The sequence below is a fragment of the Sorex fumeus genome, unplaced genomic scaffold (assembly GCF_029834395.1).
Source record: "Sorex fumeus unplaced genomic scaffold, SorFum_2.1 ptg000035l, whole genome shotgun sequence".
NCBI classification, from domain to species: domain Eukaryota; kingdom Metazoa; phylum Chordata; class Mammalia; order Eulipotyphla; family Soricidae; genus Sorex; species Sorex fumeus.
Window position 1 is genome coordinate 28713125 of NW_026606092.1, and position 18010 is coordinate 28731134.

An 18010-nucleotide genomic window follows, 5' to 3' on the forward strand; every position below is an offset into this window, starting at 1 on the left:
GCCCCCTTTCCCATGAGGTTTTAGTCGCCCCCACACTCCCGGCTCATACCTGCTGTCCACAAGGCTCCCATGTGGCCGCCATCTTTCTTTCCAGAGAGGAGAGGGCGAACCAGTTGCCCCCACGAGCGGCTCTCCAGCACGGCCACAGCCCCAGAAGCACAATGACCTAATGCAGAACCCAGCAGCTTGGAGCAGAAAAGTGAAAGGACTATGCGTTAATCCAGGCAATCATTTCTGCCCAGAGGGGAAAGGGTGTTGTTCCCTTCCGCCCTCCTCCCTCTGGAAAGAAAGATGGCGGCCACATGGGAGCCTTGTGGACAGCAGGTATGAGCCGGGGGTGTGGGGGCGACTAAAACCTTATGGGAAGGGGGGCGTTCTGGTCCGTCCTTCACGCCCTACCGAGGTCACCAGTTGCCCCCCGCGAGCGGCTCTCCAGCACGGCCACGGCCCCAGAAGCACAAGGACTTAATGCAGAACCCAGCAGCTTGGAGCAGAAAAGTGAACGGACTATGCATTGATCCAGGCCATCAAGTCTGCCGGAGGGGAAAGGGTGTTGCCCCATTCGCATACACATATTCTTAAGAAAGAAGTTAAGCTAGCCATCTCTATATAGACTTATAGCAAACTGAAAAAATATCATACTGCTATTAAACTTATCAAGAGTGATACGGGACACCATAGGCAGGAAATACAACCTAAATCTAACTGAAACATTGCCTAGATATTCACAATAGGAAAATAAATGAATTGTACTGGTTTCCTGTTTAGATACTTACCTTGATCCATATTACTACCCACCATTGTAGCTTAAAATAGTTAATTTTCTCTAATTTAACCATATGGTCATTCATTTAACTGAAAATTGGGGTTTTGATAACTCTGGAAAATTTTTTATGACCAGTCAATGGAAACTGATGGTGCAGTAAAGAATGATTTTTTTAAACTTGGGTCACTAATTAAATAAAATATCTGATAAAATTAAATTACCTTTCTATAAATCATAATGCATTGCAGATATATAATATAAGAACAATAGCATGTGAAGTTACTTTGAGCGTAAAGCATGTATCTGAATATTATTATTGATTTGCTTATTATTTGGGTACTTTTCTGAATATGATTAAATTTTCAAGGATAACATGTTGGTAGGTATAATCTTCCAGAAATGACATTCATCTACTAAATGTTGGTTGTTTTATACCACAATAGGGTTCAACTAACTCCAAGTTAATGATGATAAACTTTCCTGTTGTGCACCCTAAAATTGTGCTAATTTTATTCTTCTTGGTATTTGATCTTATGGGCTTTTTATTAAATTTTTATTGACCACCATCTAATATTAATTACCAAACATTAATAGGTGACAAAAACAAAAGCAAAAAACAGCAAACGAATATCTCAAACTTCATTGTCAATAGTTACAGAAGTCAATTTTATTGACAAATGTCTCTTTGAAAAACTGTAATATAATGTCCTTTGTAATTATTAAAGTCTTTCTCCTTAAGAATGGAGGGACTAAATTAACAGAATCAATATGATGCATGAGGACACATAGATGATATAGCACATCTTTTCTTAAACCTTTTCCCCGTATTCTATTTTAAATCCTCCTTATCTGAGAGCATCTGTTATCCCCATTCATCTCAGGTAAAAGGTAAAGGTAAAGGCCCTCCCGTTGATCGTCGATTTGCTCGAGCGGGCCCAGTAACGTCTCCATTGGAGACTTTGTTGTTACTGTGTCTGGCATATCGAATACTCTCGGTAGCTTGCCGGGCTCTCCGAGAGGGGCGGAGGAATCGAACTCGGGTCGGCCATGTTGGCTGCTTGTAAGGCAAACGCCCTACCCGCTGTGTTATCGCTCCAGCCCTCATCTCAGGTAAGAGGCTTCAACAAGAATCCCAGCCTCAAATTCTGTTTCATGGTTACTACTATTACAGAATCTCAGTTAAATGCACTGCACAGCACTGCACAGCACTGTACTGCACTGTTCTCCTGTTGCTCATCGATTTTCTTGAGTGGGCCCAGTAATGTCTCCATTGTGAGACTTGCTGTTACTGTGTTTGGCATATCAAATACATCATGGGTAGCTTGCTAGGCTTTGCCGTGCGAGTGAGATACTCTCGGTAGCCCACCAGGCTCTCCGAGAGGGGTGGAGGAATCGAACTCAGGTCGGCCAAGTTGGCTGCATGTAAGACAAATGCCCTACCACTTTGCTATTGCCCCAGCCCCTCAGTTAAATGATAGTCACAAAATCATATAAAAGGAATATACTTTATCTTACTCCAAAAGTATGTGTAATAGATCTCATATCTTTGACAAACCTATGCATATCAGATGTTCACAGTCAGTCACAGTCCTCCCGTTGTTCATAGATTTGCTCGAGCGGGCACAGTAATGTCTCCATCGTGAGATTTATTGTTACTGTGTTTGGCATATTGAATACATCACGGGTAGCTTGCCAGGCTCTGCCGTGAGGGCGAGATACTCTCGGCAGCTTGCCGGGCTCTCCGAAAGGGGCGGAGGAATCGAACTTGGGTCGGCCATGTTGGCTGTGTGGAAGGCAAATGCCCTACCACTGTGCTATCGGTCCAGCCCTATCAGAGGTTATGTTCTATTATAGATTATTTTGAACACATTTGAAAAGTGCACTTAGGTCTACCATCTGCAGTAAATATGCTACCTATATTCATACACTTTGTGCTTTTGTTTGTTTAAAATATCCTACTAAACCTACCTCTATTTGCTTTTAGGTAACCCTGCTGTAAATTTTTTGTAACAGGTGAAAGTGCATACAGTTAAGTTCACTTCGTTTGTTTTTTTATGCTGGTCACATAATGGTAGAAACCATATTTTTACTTAACGAATGTTACCTAGAACTTTTAAAAGTTCTTTTTATAAGCAAAACTTGTTTTGATATATAATACTGTAGTGCACATAGATTTGGCAGCATGGTTGTTTTCTGCCAGAATAGAGTGGAGAAGTATTGGCGCCCAGATCTATAACTCAATGGCAGATCTTTGTCATGTATTTAGAAAGAAAAAATGATTTCTTCACTTTGCTATTACATGGGGTTCCTTTATAAAGAACTTCTTTTGTTTTTGGAAAATTATCCCAGGCACACAATCTTTAAAGCCAGAGAATACACGATTTATTAAACATAAATTTCACTTAAAATTTTCTGAGAACCAATCAGTGAAGTAACAAAACTACAGTCTTGGAAATTAAGAGTTCTTGATATTGCAGGAGATGAAGAGGTCATTAAAAAACAGAAGAGCCCACAAACTGCCTCTGGCATCTAAACTCATTAACGGCCATGATACAGAGACTCAGAAATAAATCTCTCAAAAGAGAGCAACATGAACTACGTGCCACAGGAATGCCACTAGACCCTGTGCCAGGCTGTCTCATCTGGGACAATCCAGAGCAGGGCGGGTGAGTCCTCCCACCCACCCCAACTAGCCTGTCAACCAAAAACCTACAGAACTCAATTGCTACCATGCTCACAGCCATTTTCCACAGGCTCAGAAGAGCCTCATACATGAGTGAATCTTCATACCCAGGTATGCAGGACTTGTGACTGAAATCTCCAGGCTCACACAGAGTCAAAAACAGGATTCCCACTCGCTGTGCTTCTGGTAGTCTGGCAGTCATGCCTATGAACTGCCTCTGGCTCCATGTAAATTCATTAACATCCATGATCCAGAGACTCAGAAATAAATCTCTAGAGTACGAGGCCATGATACCTCATACCCTATACTACTGATGTACCAAAATAAGGCCTTAATGGCTCTAGGGTGATATAAAACAATCTTTACATACTTTCCTATTAGGAAACTTTATTTGGATCATTCTTAGTGGAATATTCATAACAAGCAATACAAAATAAATTATTTAGTTCCGGCTTTGGGGGTCAGGGTGGAAATATTAGAAATATGGTGGCAGAAAGGTGAAATGATGGTGGGATGGTCTTGGAATATTAAATTTAATAAATTTTTGTGAACAACTTCATACAAATAAAGTAAAAATTGTTTAAAAGCAGAAGATTATGTATCTCTGTCTTTGCTTAGAAATACAGAGGTCTGGATCCCTCTGAATAGACTGTAATATGTATTGTAACCATCTATTACCAATCTCTTAATCAGCAATCACTTTTTTGTCCTATAAGAAACTACTAAAATGAGAACTACTATAAAAATATTCTGAAAATCACAAAGTCATAATGCTTCAGAGTTAATGCAAAATTACATTTCTCATTATGGTCTAGAATTGACCATGAAATATGTCATCTGGGAAATGTAAGAGTCAGAATATATTATGTAGCATAGAGGAAAATAAGCTCATATCATTGATTAAAACAAATTGAAATAGGAAACATCATAGCTTGAAATTAATAATTTTCTTATGTTATTAGTCTAATAACTATGAATAATTCATGATATGCTAAGTATAGAGGTTCTACATTCCAATGAACTGATGAAAATTTAACAAAGAGAGCAGTTAAACCAAATACTAAGTTCTTCTCTTATAAACTTTGATGTTCGAAATCTTTTAAAAAGATCCCTTAGTGGAAAGCTTAGAATCCACTAAGAGCAGAAATAAATTGGCTTCAAACTGTTTTGACCTTGAAATACCTAACACAATCTGAAAGTACATGGCAACATCAAGTGTACATAACAAGGAAATACCAAGGCTTAGAAAAAAAAAAACAGCTCTTTTCAAAATTTCTTCTAAGATCAGTGTAGATCTGTGGATTTGATGGTGTAGAGTGGCATCTAGGTAAACATATGGGACATCTAGCACTACTGGTTTTGTCAGACAACCCAGTGAATTCATAAACAGAGATAATGGTTTGAACTTTCATCTTTGATAAACAACACAACAGAGAGCTGCAGGTGCTGAAGCCTGACTCCCATTGCAACATGCTTACCCGCTTTAATGTGGCTAAATAAACGATCTCCTTTTGTGGTTTCTAACCCCATTGCCACCTACGCTTGGATAAAAGAAAGCAACTCATACAAAGGACAGCTACTGGCACACTCTCTTAGAAGAGAAAAGGCACAGCTGTTTCTTAATAATAGTTCAGCCCCAGAGTTTTGGTCTCTTTTAAGCTAGTTCATCTGTGCCATACATTTCTTCCTTTGATTATCTATGTTTATTGTTCCTAGGTTGTACAGCATGAGGATTAAGGAATGTTTTCAATATCGAATTTCTCATTTGGGAAACGTTACTAGTTGCAGTGGGAGGAATTATCAGTTAAGAGCACTCTCATAAGACTCGAGTTGGAAAGCTGGCAAAATTTGGAGGTTGTCAGGGGAATACTATAGCTGAACAGTGTATCTCTGCAGCATTCTGAGAGGATGTACTGAAAATTCAAGAAGCTGGTTTCTTATTCTTCTTTTAATTGAGCATGTTAAAATTGAAGTCAGATACAAATAAATATAACTAGAATATATTAGCCTTTTAAAAGCATTGTCTCTTAAGTATATCACAGAGCCTTAAATGCAAAAGGCCATCAAAAGTGCTTGTGAAGCACAAAAATTTGTAAGTCTACAACTGTACCTCATGGTGTTTCACTAATAAAAATTTTTTTAAAAAGTGCTTGTGAGGTAAGATATTGAACTGCATAGTAGAGAAGATATCAGTTATGAGAGTTTTTGCACTTTGTACCTTCTATATTTGACATAAACCCCACCTCCTCAACAGCCTATTTCTTTTCTTGTTTTTGCTTTTTGGGTCACACCCAGAGATCTTTGGAGTGACTCCTGGCTCTGCACTCAGGAATTACTTCTGGCAGTGCTTGATGGACCATATGGGATTCTGGGAATCAAACCCAGATTGGCTGCATGCAAGGCAATGCCCTACCCACTGTGCTATTGCTCCAGTTCCAAAATCTATTCCTTACAAAGATAGAGAATACTTGATATTCTGTATCATGAATTTTTAGGGGAGTTTCTTTCATCATAGCAAATACAAGCATTTAATATTTTTGCTTATTATTTGTTTATTTTCTATCTTGTATGTCTTGTCATAACCATCAAAATTTTTCATTAGAATATTAGTTTCATAGAGCCTGGAAATTTTGCTTGCTGGAGTTCTGACCAGATCCGTGCAATGTGTCATCAACATCAGGGAAAATGCTTGGTCCTCAGAAAGCATCCAATGAGGGTTTGTAAAGTAAGAATGAGTTACAATTTTGCCCTCAATAACAGTACTCAAGGCACATTCACTGTCTGGATTAAAACATGCATGGTATGTCCTTTTTCTCTGACTCCATATATTTCTAAATATTTCCAAATAGAATGATTTTGCCTCACTTATAAAAAAAGAATAGAATTCAAAATAGAGGATTTCCATGGAATTTTTTGACTATATTTCACATGACTGTGAAAGACAATACCATGAAATCAGGCATAAACTTAAACAATAAAAACAATTCTCTTTAATGAGTAAAAGCACAATGCAAAAATATATGTATATGTATGTGTGTGTGCACGCACTTACATATTTAGATGAATGCAGGGTTTGAAAATCAGGATTATGGAAACAGTCTAAAGTAAATTATCATACCTGGGAGTTCAGAAATGTAGTGTAGGATAACATTGATTTGTCCTTCCCCCCTTGCCACAAGGAGCTTAGGTTTATCAGGTTACACCCATCACAGTGCTCCCAAGTCACTCCCATTCCTTTGTTTATCTGTAACCACTTCTCTATGCTCTCTTCCCCAACCAGTTAATCAGCTTTTTCCTCTAATCAGCCTCTGTTAATTTGTAAGGGCAGATCCTTCTAGGACACTGAACTTGTAAGTTAATATTGCCTTTCTCCTCTCCTTATGTCTTTTGAATAGTTTACTTTAAAGTAATGTCCTTTTTGTATAGACACAGGAAGACAGTTAATATTATGCTTTTGTAAGTTGAGATTTAATTAGTTTCAAATATTATTCACTCCCAAGCATCTGCTTTCTTTACTTAAGCCTCAGTTGCCCTTAGTTCCTAGGACCCCCAAAACAGGGTCCCGGTGAGGGACTGAATGGAGCCAGGGCAAGTTGTGAGCTACCCTGACATCGAAATGGGCCAGACCAAAGTGCCACGATATTCAACTATTAGTTGAGAGCATGATCATGGACAAATGCTGTCATGATCCAAAAGTAACGACAAGATTAGGACCCTGCTAGGGATAGGAAAGACTAATCTGTCCTGAACACTGTAGTCTGAGATAGAGATGGCCTCAGGAGAGCAATTCTATAAGCTTAATGTATCTCTAAATGTGCCCATACTGTAGCAGTGTAGTACTGTCCTCCTGTTGTTCATTGATTTGCTCAAGTGGGTACCAGTTACGTCTCCATTGTGAGACTTGTTGTTACTGTTTTTGGCATATCAAATATGCCACGGGGAGCTTGCCAGGCTCTGCCATGCAGGCAGGATACTCTTGGTGGCTCTCCAGGCTCTCTGAGTGGAATGGAGGAATTGAACCTGGGTTGGCTGAGTGCAAGGCAAACGACTATACTACCCACTATACTATCACTTCAGCCCATATCCATACAAAATAATAGAAACCTATAAACAATCATAATAGTAATCATTTTGTACATACACAATGATTACTATTATGAATATTTATATGTTTGTTGGAATAAGGAGAGGAGAAATACCCATAGTTGGAATTTCAGCTTTGGGAGAGTCATCTATCTTGCTGGATGAGGATCTGTCTTAGAAGAAGTATCCCCTGAGGCAAAGATTTGGGATTTAACTAGGCTGTAAGAGGGGGCTGGGGAATTCCAGAGCCATAAAGAGAAAGGAAATCCAGAGCTGGAAGGAGAATGAAGTGGGATCGAGAGGAAAATGAAGTAGCATGGGGGAAGAAGAAGCAGAAGGAGACACAGGAGTGAATGGAGAGGAGATTGGAATAATTATTCGAATTTAAGTCAAACTCAACTAGGACTTCTACAAGAGTGGGAAGATGTTCTGTTTGTATTTTAGTGGTCAGAACGTGATGGCTCCACTACTCCCACTGAAGTTGAAAAGTCAACTTTTTATTTTAATGCTAAGCTTACAATATGGAGCCATTGAAGCTATTATTGAAGCAAGATAGTTTAAACAAAACTGAGGATAGAAGGTTGAGAAAGGATAGAAAGAGAGGAAATATGTGTTCATGGAAGAACATGGCTTGTAAAAGTTGTAATGTTGACAAAGCACCAAGATCTGTTATATTTCAGTGACAGATTTAAGACTGTCAAATAAAGGCAATGCCATATACACATCTATCTCCTGGCATTAGCACAGTTATCGGTGATGATACCAAACATATGTATTTAATCAGAGGGAGAAGAGTCCCTGGCAAGGTCTGCTTGCTTTATGACTCAGGTCTACAAGACCTGCCACTCAAAATTTCCCCTTTGGCTTTAAATCACAAGGACAGTGATCAATATTAACCAAAATTTCTCCAAGTTCCTATGCACTGACCTTCCTTCACTCAGAAGGAACACAAATGGGGTCATAAAGCCCCCAGAGAGACACTAAATTTTATTCAATTCATGCAAAATAAAAGAAGTAGGAGTCATGTGGTGATGATGGTAAAGTGCTCCATATGAGGACAGTTGCCAAAATGGAAAAATCATATACATTCACGGATGTCAGTGAAACAGGCTATCTTAAAGCAGAGAGCTGAAAGGAGAGGAGTAGGTAGGAGGAGTTAGACTAAATCAAACAAAAAGAGAAAAGCCTTATGAGAAAAGTTGCTAATGAGAAAACAAACAGTAATCAAAAGAAAGATATATGCAAGATGATCTCATCAAATGTGGTGTATAAAGAAACAATGTGAAGGAATAGGCACTTTCCCAATAAAAAGAACCTGCCACATGGGAAGAAGCCAAGATATTAATTGTGAATAAGAAGTGGGATGAGATTTTCGAAAAGAATCATTAGAGACAGAACAAAAGGGGTATGGCACTGATGAAACTGAGCTGTAACAACATAAACCAAAAGGATTAAACAAAACCATTCTATGTTACTTCAATCATATATAATAAGGTTTTATTACATAAAATCAGTTAAAAATTTCACATAAAAATAAGTTTAAAAGGCAGGGGTCTCTAATAGCTCTGATTTATAGAGATGAAAATTAACATATACTAAATGCCCATTATCTTTGTGTTACTATGTAATATATTGTAATATATCATCATATACTTAAATAATTTTATTCTTAAATTAAAATGTCTCTCACATATGCTTCAATTTTATTTTATAGATGAAGATAAATAAGATTCAAAAATATAATTTGTCTAAAAAGCTGCAATTCGACCCTAGATTCAAGTTTCAAGAGGATTCTCAGCTGGAATTATAGCAACTGTTAATCAGAAAATGTGAAAACCTAAAGACTAATAACCAAAATCTTGGTCCTAAATTTGCAATTTGTTTCCTTAGAGTTTATAGCATTTCTATTTGCAGTAATCAGTATGTCCTTATCATTACATAATAAAACTAGATTTTCATTTTTCAGTTATATTTTTTACATGTTTTTTTTTCCTTAGTCACATAATAGTACATAGTGTGAGGAGCAGAGAGATAGTACAGCATGTAGGGCATTTACCTTGCACACGTCCAACCCAAGTTCAATCCCCAGAACCCAATATGGTTCCCTGAGCATTGCCAGGAATGATCCCTGAATATAGAGCCAGAAGTAATATGTGAGCACTGCCAGATGTGCACCCCCCCCAAAAAAAAACATAAAAAATATTACCTAGCCTGGAAATTGGTGTTGAACTCTGGCCTTTCCAGGATCTTACATCCTGGACACTGTACTGTTGTGCATTCTGTCTTGGACCAGTTAAGGCAGAGAACAACTACAGAACATTCACTTGTAAGTAAGTGAGCTATCATAATAGCTTCTGCTTAGGGTCTAGCACATAATAAACACTTTCTAGGCTCCTACTCAATTTCTGACATCTACCTTGTGATAAATTTTAAAGCTTTTTTGTATCATAAGGTCATCTTAAATCAGAGCTCTCTGTTTTCTTGTAATGCTCTAAGTGCTCTCTCTTCGTAAGGTAAAGGTAAAGGTAAAGGCCCTCCCGTTGATCGTCGATTTGCTCGAGCGGGCCCAGTAACGTCTCCATTGGAGACTTTGTTGTTACTGTGTCTGGCATATCGAATACTCTCGGTAGCTTGCCGGGCTCTCCGAGAGGGGCGGAGGAATCGAACTTGGGTCGGCCATGTTGACTGCATGCAAGGCAAACGCCCTACCCGCTGTGCTATCGCTCCAGCCCTCTCTTCATAAAGATGTATTTTGCTCCCTGTATTTGTCCAGTCACTGGAATGCCATGCCTCCTTCCATTTGCATGGAAAATTAAGATTCCACAGGGCGAGGTGGCTATTATTATATAAGGAAACCTGGGCATGTTAAAGCAGTTCAGCCCCCCAACCTATGTTACTGACATTATCTGAGAAGAAACTACTCTTGCCTTTATTTCTGTGAGTAAAAATCATTGTATGTTCTCTGGTGTTATGCCAGTATGATTTGGGAATTTGTCTGACATAGAAACTAGCTCTATTTATATAATAAATACTTCTTCCCCAAATCATAAGGTCTAATTTTTTTTAATGTTTGAATTTATGACATTTTTGAAGACAGTCCCACAGAATGTGTACCGCTCTGGAATCTGTCACTCATGACAAGTCCATCTGCACCCTTTGTATATTGATAAGGGACTGGCATGAGGCAAGATTCTATCTTTTCTTGTGGGTCAGCCTCCAACCAGGTCACACAGTCATTTGATAAGCTATGAAATACGGAAAGGTAATTAAAAGAAATTGTTTTGTGAAACAAACACAAGGAACCTAGATACCTCCAAGGCCACAAGTCTGTGAGCACTCTGTCCAAGCTGTCCACCCTGAGAGCTGACAGTTCACCACACATTCCACCAGGCACTGTGTGCTCATTCTCTGGGGCTTCTCCAAGTTATGCTGCAGATGGAAATGAAATTATATTTTACTAGTGAAATGAAGTCAAATATTTTCTTTTAAGGGAAATTTTGTCCTTTCTTCTATGGTTATATGTCTACATTTTGGTGGGGAAAATAGTCTTAGCTATATAAATTGGTGGTTATCATGGAAAATTCTTATCCCTTTTGATAATGGTGGAGGGATCCTGACATTTTTGTGGTATGTGAGGCTGTAATGCAAGTATAAAACAATAGAGCCAGTAGTGAACTTCTACTTCAATAAAAAAAAAACTGATATGAGTAAAAACATGAAAATGGTTCCATTCAAAAAACTTATTAGCCTTACTTTAAAAATTTTATATTAGACCTGCAATATTACAATAGCATGTATAGGAGGAAGTTAGATGACACAGAGACCATCAGTGTCGGTCATCCATCATGGAACTGGAAGGATGTTTTTGTATTAAATTCAGGTAGCTTGCATATATGGATGGGCTGATAGTACATAAAGAATTCAACAATCAACAGTAGTCATTGCCAAAAATTAGTAAAACAAAAAAACTAGCAATCCATCCAAATATCCTAAAAGAGAATTAGTTTAAAAGCATAAGCATGAGGAATGTTGTTGATAGAGTTTATTTTTGTCTTGTACTCTCGGAACATTATAGGGAAAATTAAAAAATTTTCTAATTGATCAAGTAGAAGAGATAGTAAAAAAACAAATCATCTAAAGCAAAAAGGAAGAATAATAAAAAATTGCAAAAGGAAGCATGCCCTGTTATTTACTTCTCTAAGGAATTTTTGACATTTGACACATATTAAATCTTAGTAATGCCAATACTAAACTAAGATTAATCAATGTACAAGATTAATTGCCATGTGGACAAAATGCAAATTTCCACATAGCATCTATAATACATTCAAGATATAGTTTCAGTTGAACCAATAAATTCAAATTTCTCTAAGCTGAAATTCTTTATGTAATTGTTGGAATTGCTATTTGGAAATCAAAGAAACTTTTTATATTAAGAGCTAATCTGTATATATGCATATATATGAAAAAGATTTATATCAGTAAATGTAATATTTTCATTTAGTTGACAATATTATGGATTGGTAGTTTATTTTTCTTGGAGCAGACAACTTGAGAGGCAAATTGCATGAAATAAAATATTAAATCATTGACACAATAGATAGAATCGTGCCTTGCATTAGTGAGTTTCAGAATTTCAATAAAAAGGACATTCTGATGGTTTGGTCTTGGGTGTGGAGTTAGTCTCTGGCTATACTGGCATTTGAGATATGGTGCTGTGAGAATACATAGCAGGTAATTAACTGATCATTTTGTTTTAACTTTAATTTCCTTCAGTGGACTTGATTTACATTAGGAGAAATAAAAGAATTTGAATTTTTTCCAATTTAAGGAGTATCTTTAGAAACTTAAATTGACACAAACCCATAATTTCCATTACATAATCCCAATTATAAATTATATTGTTTTCTTATTGTCTGATAGCATATAATCAACTTTATTTATATAAAATTCCTCAGTAGTGCTTTTCACACATACCTTCGGAAGGAAACATTGATTTCTTTGAAAGGGATTTGACTACTACTTTTACCTGACCTACAGTTTGCACAGACAAAAAAAGTGAAAATAAAGTCATAAAATTCTTAACCTAATAATCTGAAACATGGTAAGGAGATATTTTAACTTATATTGGGAATAAAAATTATAAATATATTTATTTAGTAATAATTTTATAAGCTAATTGATATCAATGCTCATGTACAAGTTAAGATCAGAGTCCACTAATCTGAACTTTGGTAGGGAGCTACTTTAACTTAGACTGAGAATAAAAATTATAAATATATTTGTGTAATAATAATTTTCTGAGCTAATTAATATCATTGCTCATATACAAGTTAGGATCAGAGTTTATCATATATGCAAATAATGTAATCAATAAGAAGAACTGTTTCTAAATATTAAAGTCAAAATATAAAAATATTACTAGGAAACAAGATAAATATGTTCTTGGATATACTAAAAATAATGTTTTAAAGTGTACTGATTTCCCTAAATGCTTGTAAATGATTCACTTTCTGGTCTCCTTGTGTAAGTTGAAATTAGTGAGGTTCAGTATTATTTTCACTACACAAGCTAAGCCGCAATAAGATGAAATTAGTCTTGTTATTATCAAGTACTGTGGTGTGTACAAACCAATAGTCAGAAAACAAAGTTGATGATTGCGATACAATCACCAACAAATTACCTGCTCACACTGGTCCATGCTGACTGGCTTGCCATCACTGCGCACACAGCTGAGAAGGCGAGTTCGAACCCCTTGCCCACAGGTGGCATTTTCACTTAGCTGGCATGTGCTCCACTCTATAGGCATAAAATTACCACCATCATGAGTTTTAAAATTATGGTCAAGTGTTAAAAAATACAATGAGTACTTACTTATAGAGATCTATTGAAAAAACTGTATAAACAGAGACCTAAAATAATTCTCAGAGGATTTCAAGCAGCCATGCCTTTATGTTATTGCAAAAACAAACATAAATAAAAGTGAGTTGCCTTCTTAATGTAGGTTTGTGGCACCGTAGCACTGTTCTCCTGTTGTACATCGAGTTGCTCAAGTGGTCCCAGCGTCGTCTCCATCATTAGACTTGTTGTTACTGCGTTTGGCATATTGAATATGTCACGGGTAGCTTGCCAGGTTTTGCCAGGCGATAGCACAGCAGTAGGGTGTTTGCCTTGCACACAGCCAGCCCAGCTGAGCCAGGTTGGATTTCTCTGCCCCTCTCAGAGAGCCTGGAAAGCTACTGAGAGTATCTCACCAGCACGGCAAAGATACCCATGGAGTATTTAATATGCCAAACACAGTAACAACAAGTCACAGATGGAGAAGTTACTGGGCCCACTCGAGCAAATGTTTGGTTTTTAGAGGTAAAAATAATCAAATGCTTCATGGGAATTCATCTCAACTGGCTTCAGAAAAAAGAAACTAACCAGAATGATAAAGGAAAATGAGTATAAACATCTATTTGCTGAAGATAATTTAGAGATGCAGTAACCTAGAAATAATGGTAGTGTTTGATATGCCCTTAAAAATGTTTGCAAAACCAAATTCAATCATCTATACTATTTGTTCTATTTTGCACAGATGAATCAAGACAGGGTTAGTTAGTTATACAAGCTATATAGGTGCTACAAAAATCATTTTTTAAAAAATTATTCTCTGATGGAACTGGAACGATAGCATAGCGAGTATGGCATTTGCCTTGCACACTGCCTACCAGGGTTCCATTCTTCCGACCCTGTCAGAGAGCCCTGCAAGCTACCGAGAATATTCCGTCCGCATGGCAAAACCTGGCAAGCTACCCGTGATGTATTTTGATATGCCAAAAACAGTAACAACAACTCTCACAACGGAGATGTTACTGATACCTGCTCAGTGGCAGTGACAATGACAGATTTTCTGATGAGAGAAGTTTTATAAATTTGGCAAATAGTATTACCAACTAGACAACTTGGGGTGAGAAGGAAATATATTAATATTAAACTGATTGCTAAAGAAAAATTTACTCTTATATTTTGTGCAGTCGGACCCTTCATTGTATATAGTGAGAATCTCTTCAAGTGGATTTTCCATTCAGAAAGATTATCTAAGTGTTCAATAAAATTAGTAGAACGCATATAAAGTAATATCAGTATGTAAACATATGACTTTCAGAAAATTCCATGGAAGTTCTAAAAATTAATAAATGAAGCATCTGAACTGATTATTATAAAGGAAGGAATTAAACATAGTAATTTATCTTCCACCTATAAACACAATCAAGAGGCTCCAAGAATTTATTAAGAGGTTTTTTTTTTACATAAGAAATTTGAGTAGTGCCACTGGGAAGGCTATAGTTTTTTTTTTTTAAATAAAATACTATACTATTACTTGGCTTTTGAATGCTCATATCAATTTGGTCACTGGCATTGAATTCAGAGACTTAATATGACACAACATTTTATGAAATTTTGCATACCTGCTGCTCCAGAGAAAGACAGATTGCAGATCAATGCAAAAAAACTGTTGTTTGTTATAGATGGTCATAGCACAGAATGTCGTAAACGCTGATGGAATAATGAATCTGATCCCTGGTACTTTTGTAATCAGGTGTACCTCCTGCTCATCTTTAATACACCTCCGCAGAAAGTACATTGCAAAGTTGTTTTGTGTGTGTGTGTGTGTGTGTGTGTGTGTGTGTGTTGTGTATGTGTGTGAGAAGCAAGGTAGTTTTCACTGAACAAAACTTCGAAAGATGTGAGGTAGGGGTGTGGAAGGAAAGGCATGAGTGTTCAAGAGAGGACACCAACTTAAAAAAAGCAAGGAGACATTGAGACAAGAGAGATACATAATCACGGGAGAATACAGACTTAAAAACAAGCTTAAGTTTCTTAAAAGACTGATATAAGAGCTAATCTCTATGATAACATGATTACATTCTCCTCTGAATAGCAAATTACTTCCTGGTCCTAATTTTTGTTCTTTAAACCTGCCATAGATTAATTCAACTTTATTTTGAAACTCTGCCTCGTTTCTTTAATTCAGAGGTGCCCATGGCGTGTGTAAGCTTCTAAACTTTCCTTGAACTTGTATGGACACTGACAAAGTCAAGCCCTCAGTCTTCCAAATAATAGACTCACATAGTCCACTTTCAGTCTTGAATTCCAAGCATGAAAAACAAGTGCAAACATGCCCATGTTAACTGATTTCAGAGAATATGGCTTGTCCATAAATTTGAAATTTACCTGTTAGATTATATTGGAACTGGAAGCAGTTTTCATTGAGCAGGCAAGGCTGTGTCTGTGAGTCTTCAGCACATGTTCGCAAGCTCAGCGAGGGTCTCAGCTGATGGCGGGTTCTTCTCTGCATTGTGTGTGGATCACATGACTACAAAAACCAGAGGTAACATTATGAAGGATACACAGCTACCTGATAAATTGCATATGTTTATCAGCATATGTATTACAGCTATAGGGAAAAAATAAAATATAAAGTTTTACATATAATGTTCAGAAAATACAAACATCTTCTGTGACTCTTTTCAAACCTTTTTCCCTCCATCTGATAGTGCTTTTTTTTCTATTACAGTAGGGCCTAATATTTGTCTCCCATATGTAATTAGGCACATGGAACTTTTTTCATCTTTAAAACTCACATTTCATTCTGTCTGCTATGTATCAAAACATTAATATATTTTGAATGTCTAAATGAATAAAAAACCTAAGACACTGTCCTTATGTCATCAGACAGTCTAGCCCAAGAGAGCACCACAGAATGATTTATTAAGAAACTTTAAAAAAAAACTAGTATAAATAGCTACAGAGAGGGAAACATAAAATCAATATTGCCACTATGTGAGAATTTTCCTCTCCTTGGGAAGATACACAGGGGGAGCCCTGCATAAAGTCGCTCTTTTATTAAAAACAAACATATGAGCACTTCAAGGATTTGCAAATATTTCACCTACAAGTTCATGTGTTCTGCACCTCAATTCCTATACTGCCCTATATCCACTAAATCTTGCTGTCATATCTTATCCATTTTTAACCTATAAGCTCTCCCATTCTGCAAGTCCTAAATCTTATCCTTATCTTATGTGGACTACTAATAAAACATCATCATTGACATTTTTCTGCAAGGAATACATTATTATCTTCCTTCCCAAATAATCTTGCACCCACACTTAATTATTCTACACAATCAATTATATAGCATATACTTACATGATACAGTTGCCTTAATACTATTATTCTTTATTTTGCTCTTTTTCCTTTATTTATAATTTCTTTGAACTCATAATAAGTTATACCTTTTACTCCTCATGTCATCCCACTCAATTATTTGCATGCATTTTATACAATTATTGCTCAAAAGACTTTTATTCAAATAGCACTATTGAGGTACTGTGATTTTACAATACTGCTAGATATAGTTCCATGCATACATGTTCCAATACCCCCACATTCACCCACCAAAGTGCTCTCCTGTCTCCACCAGTCTGATCCTGTGTATGTCTTAAGAATACAGTACTGTATCTTGTTAGCAGCTAAAAGTTATATTTTGTATCATAATCTATTCTCTAACCCTGTGCTTATGTTTTTTGTGTGTGTGTGTGTGGAGGGGAGGAGGACACACCAAATGTGCTTAGGGATCACTCCTGGTGGGGCTTGCTGGATTAAGCTGGTGATCCAACTTTTGTTGGCCACTGCAAGACAAGTCTGCCTGCTGTAATAACTCCCTCCATACTTTTTGATTTAGAGTTCAATCCTTTGGTACTTACAGATATTAATTACATTAAATAATTATTATTTTTCTATGATAAAGCACATAGATGCACAAAACAAACATAGAAGAAATAAGTCTCTAAATTAAAACCTTTATTTTATACACATAATATTTATATACAAATATTATTTGTTTATGTATTATTATTTTATTAGTCTACATTTTCAGCTACTGAAAAAAAACCTGCAAATGAAACATTGGCTATTAATAAAAATAACAATGTAAGAATGCACTAAAACAGATAAGAAAATGACACATATTTTTCTTTCAATTTGAAATGAATAGAACTGAAAGACTTACTATCTGAGCATATTTATAAGTTGATTAATAGTTTTAAAATAATTTTTATATTTTAATTGTACCAAATTGTTTCTACATCATCAAGAAGATTCACTAAAACCAGGTAACTGTTCTTAATTATCTGAAAATGTACCTCATGTAAAATGTTTACCAATAGTTTATTACTAGTTTTTCAGTTAATTTTCTTCTTTTCATGAGAAAAGAGAATAACCTAAAGTGATCTGTCAGTTAATGGAAATGAGTGTATTTGACAGATAGTATTAATCAATGCTGTCTCTTCTTCCACTTTAAAAAAATATCGGTGTCTATAGTTAAAAAGAAGAAAAGAGAGCACCAAATAAAGGGTGTTGGGAGGATCCTCCCAGGATGGGAGAAGCATGCTGAAAGTAGACTATAGACCAAACATGATTGCCACTCA

General features: G+C 36.5%; 1 protein-coding gene across 1 annotated transcript in view; it reads right to left on the minus strand.

Annotated features, from left to right (window-relative positions):
- The window catches only part of THSD7B (thrombospondin type 1 domain containing 7B), a 975852-nt gene that overhangs the window by 42657 nt on the left and 915185 nt on the right, over positions 1-18010 (minus strand). Inside the window, exons 18-20 of the mRNA XM_056117681.1 lie at positions 15753-15894; positions 13216-13331; positions 10844-10961 (exon numbers count right to left, since the gene is read on the minus strand). Of these exons, the coding sequence (XP_055973656.1) occupies positions 10844-10961; positions 13216-13331; positions 15753-15894 (376 nt within the window). The remainder of the gene's footprint in view (positions 1-10843; positions 10962-13215; positions 13332-15752; positions 15895-18010) is intronic.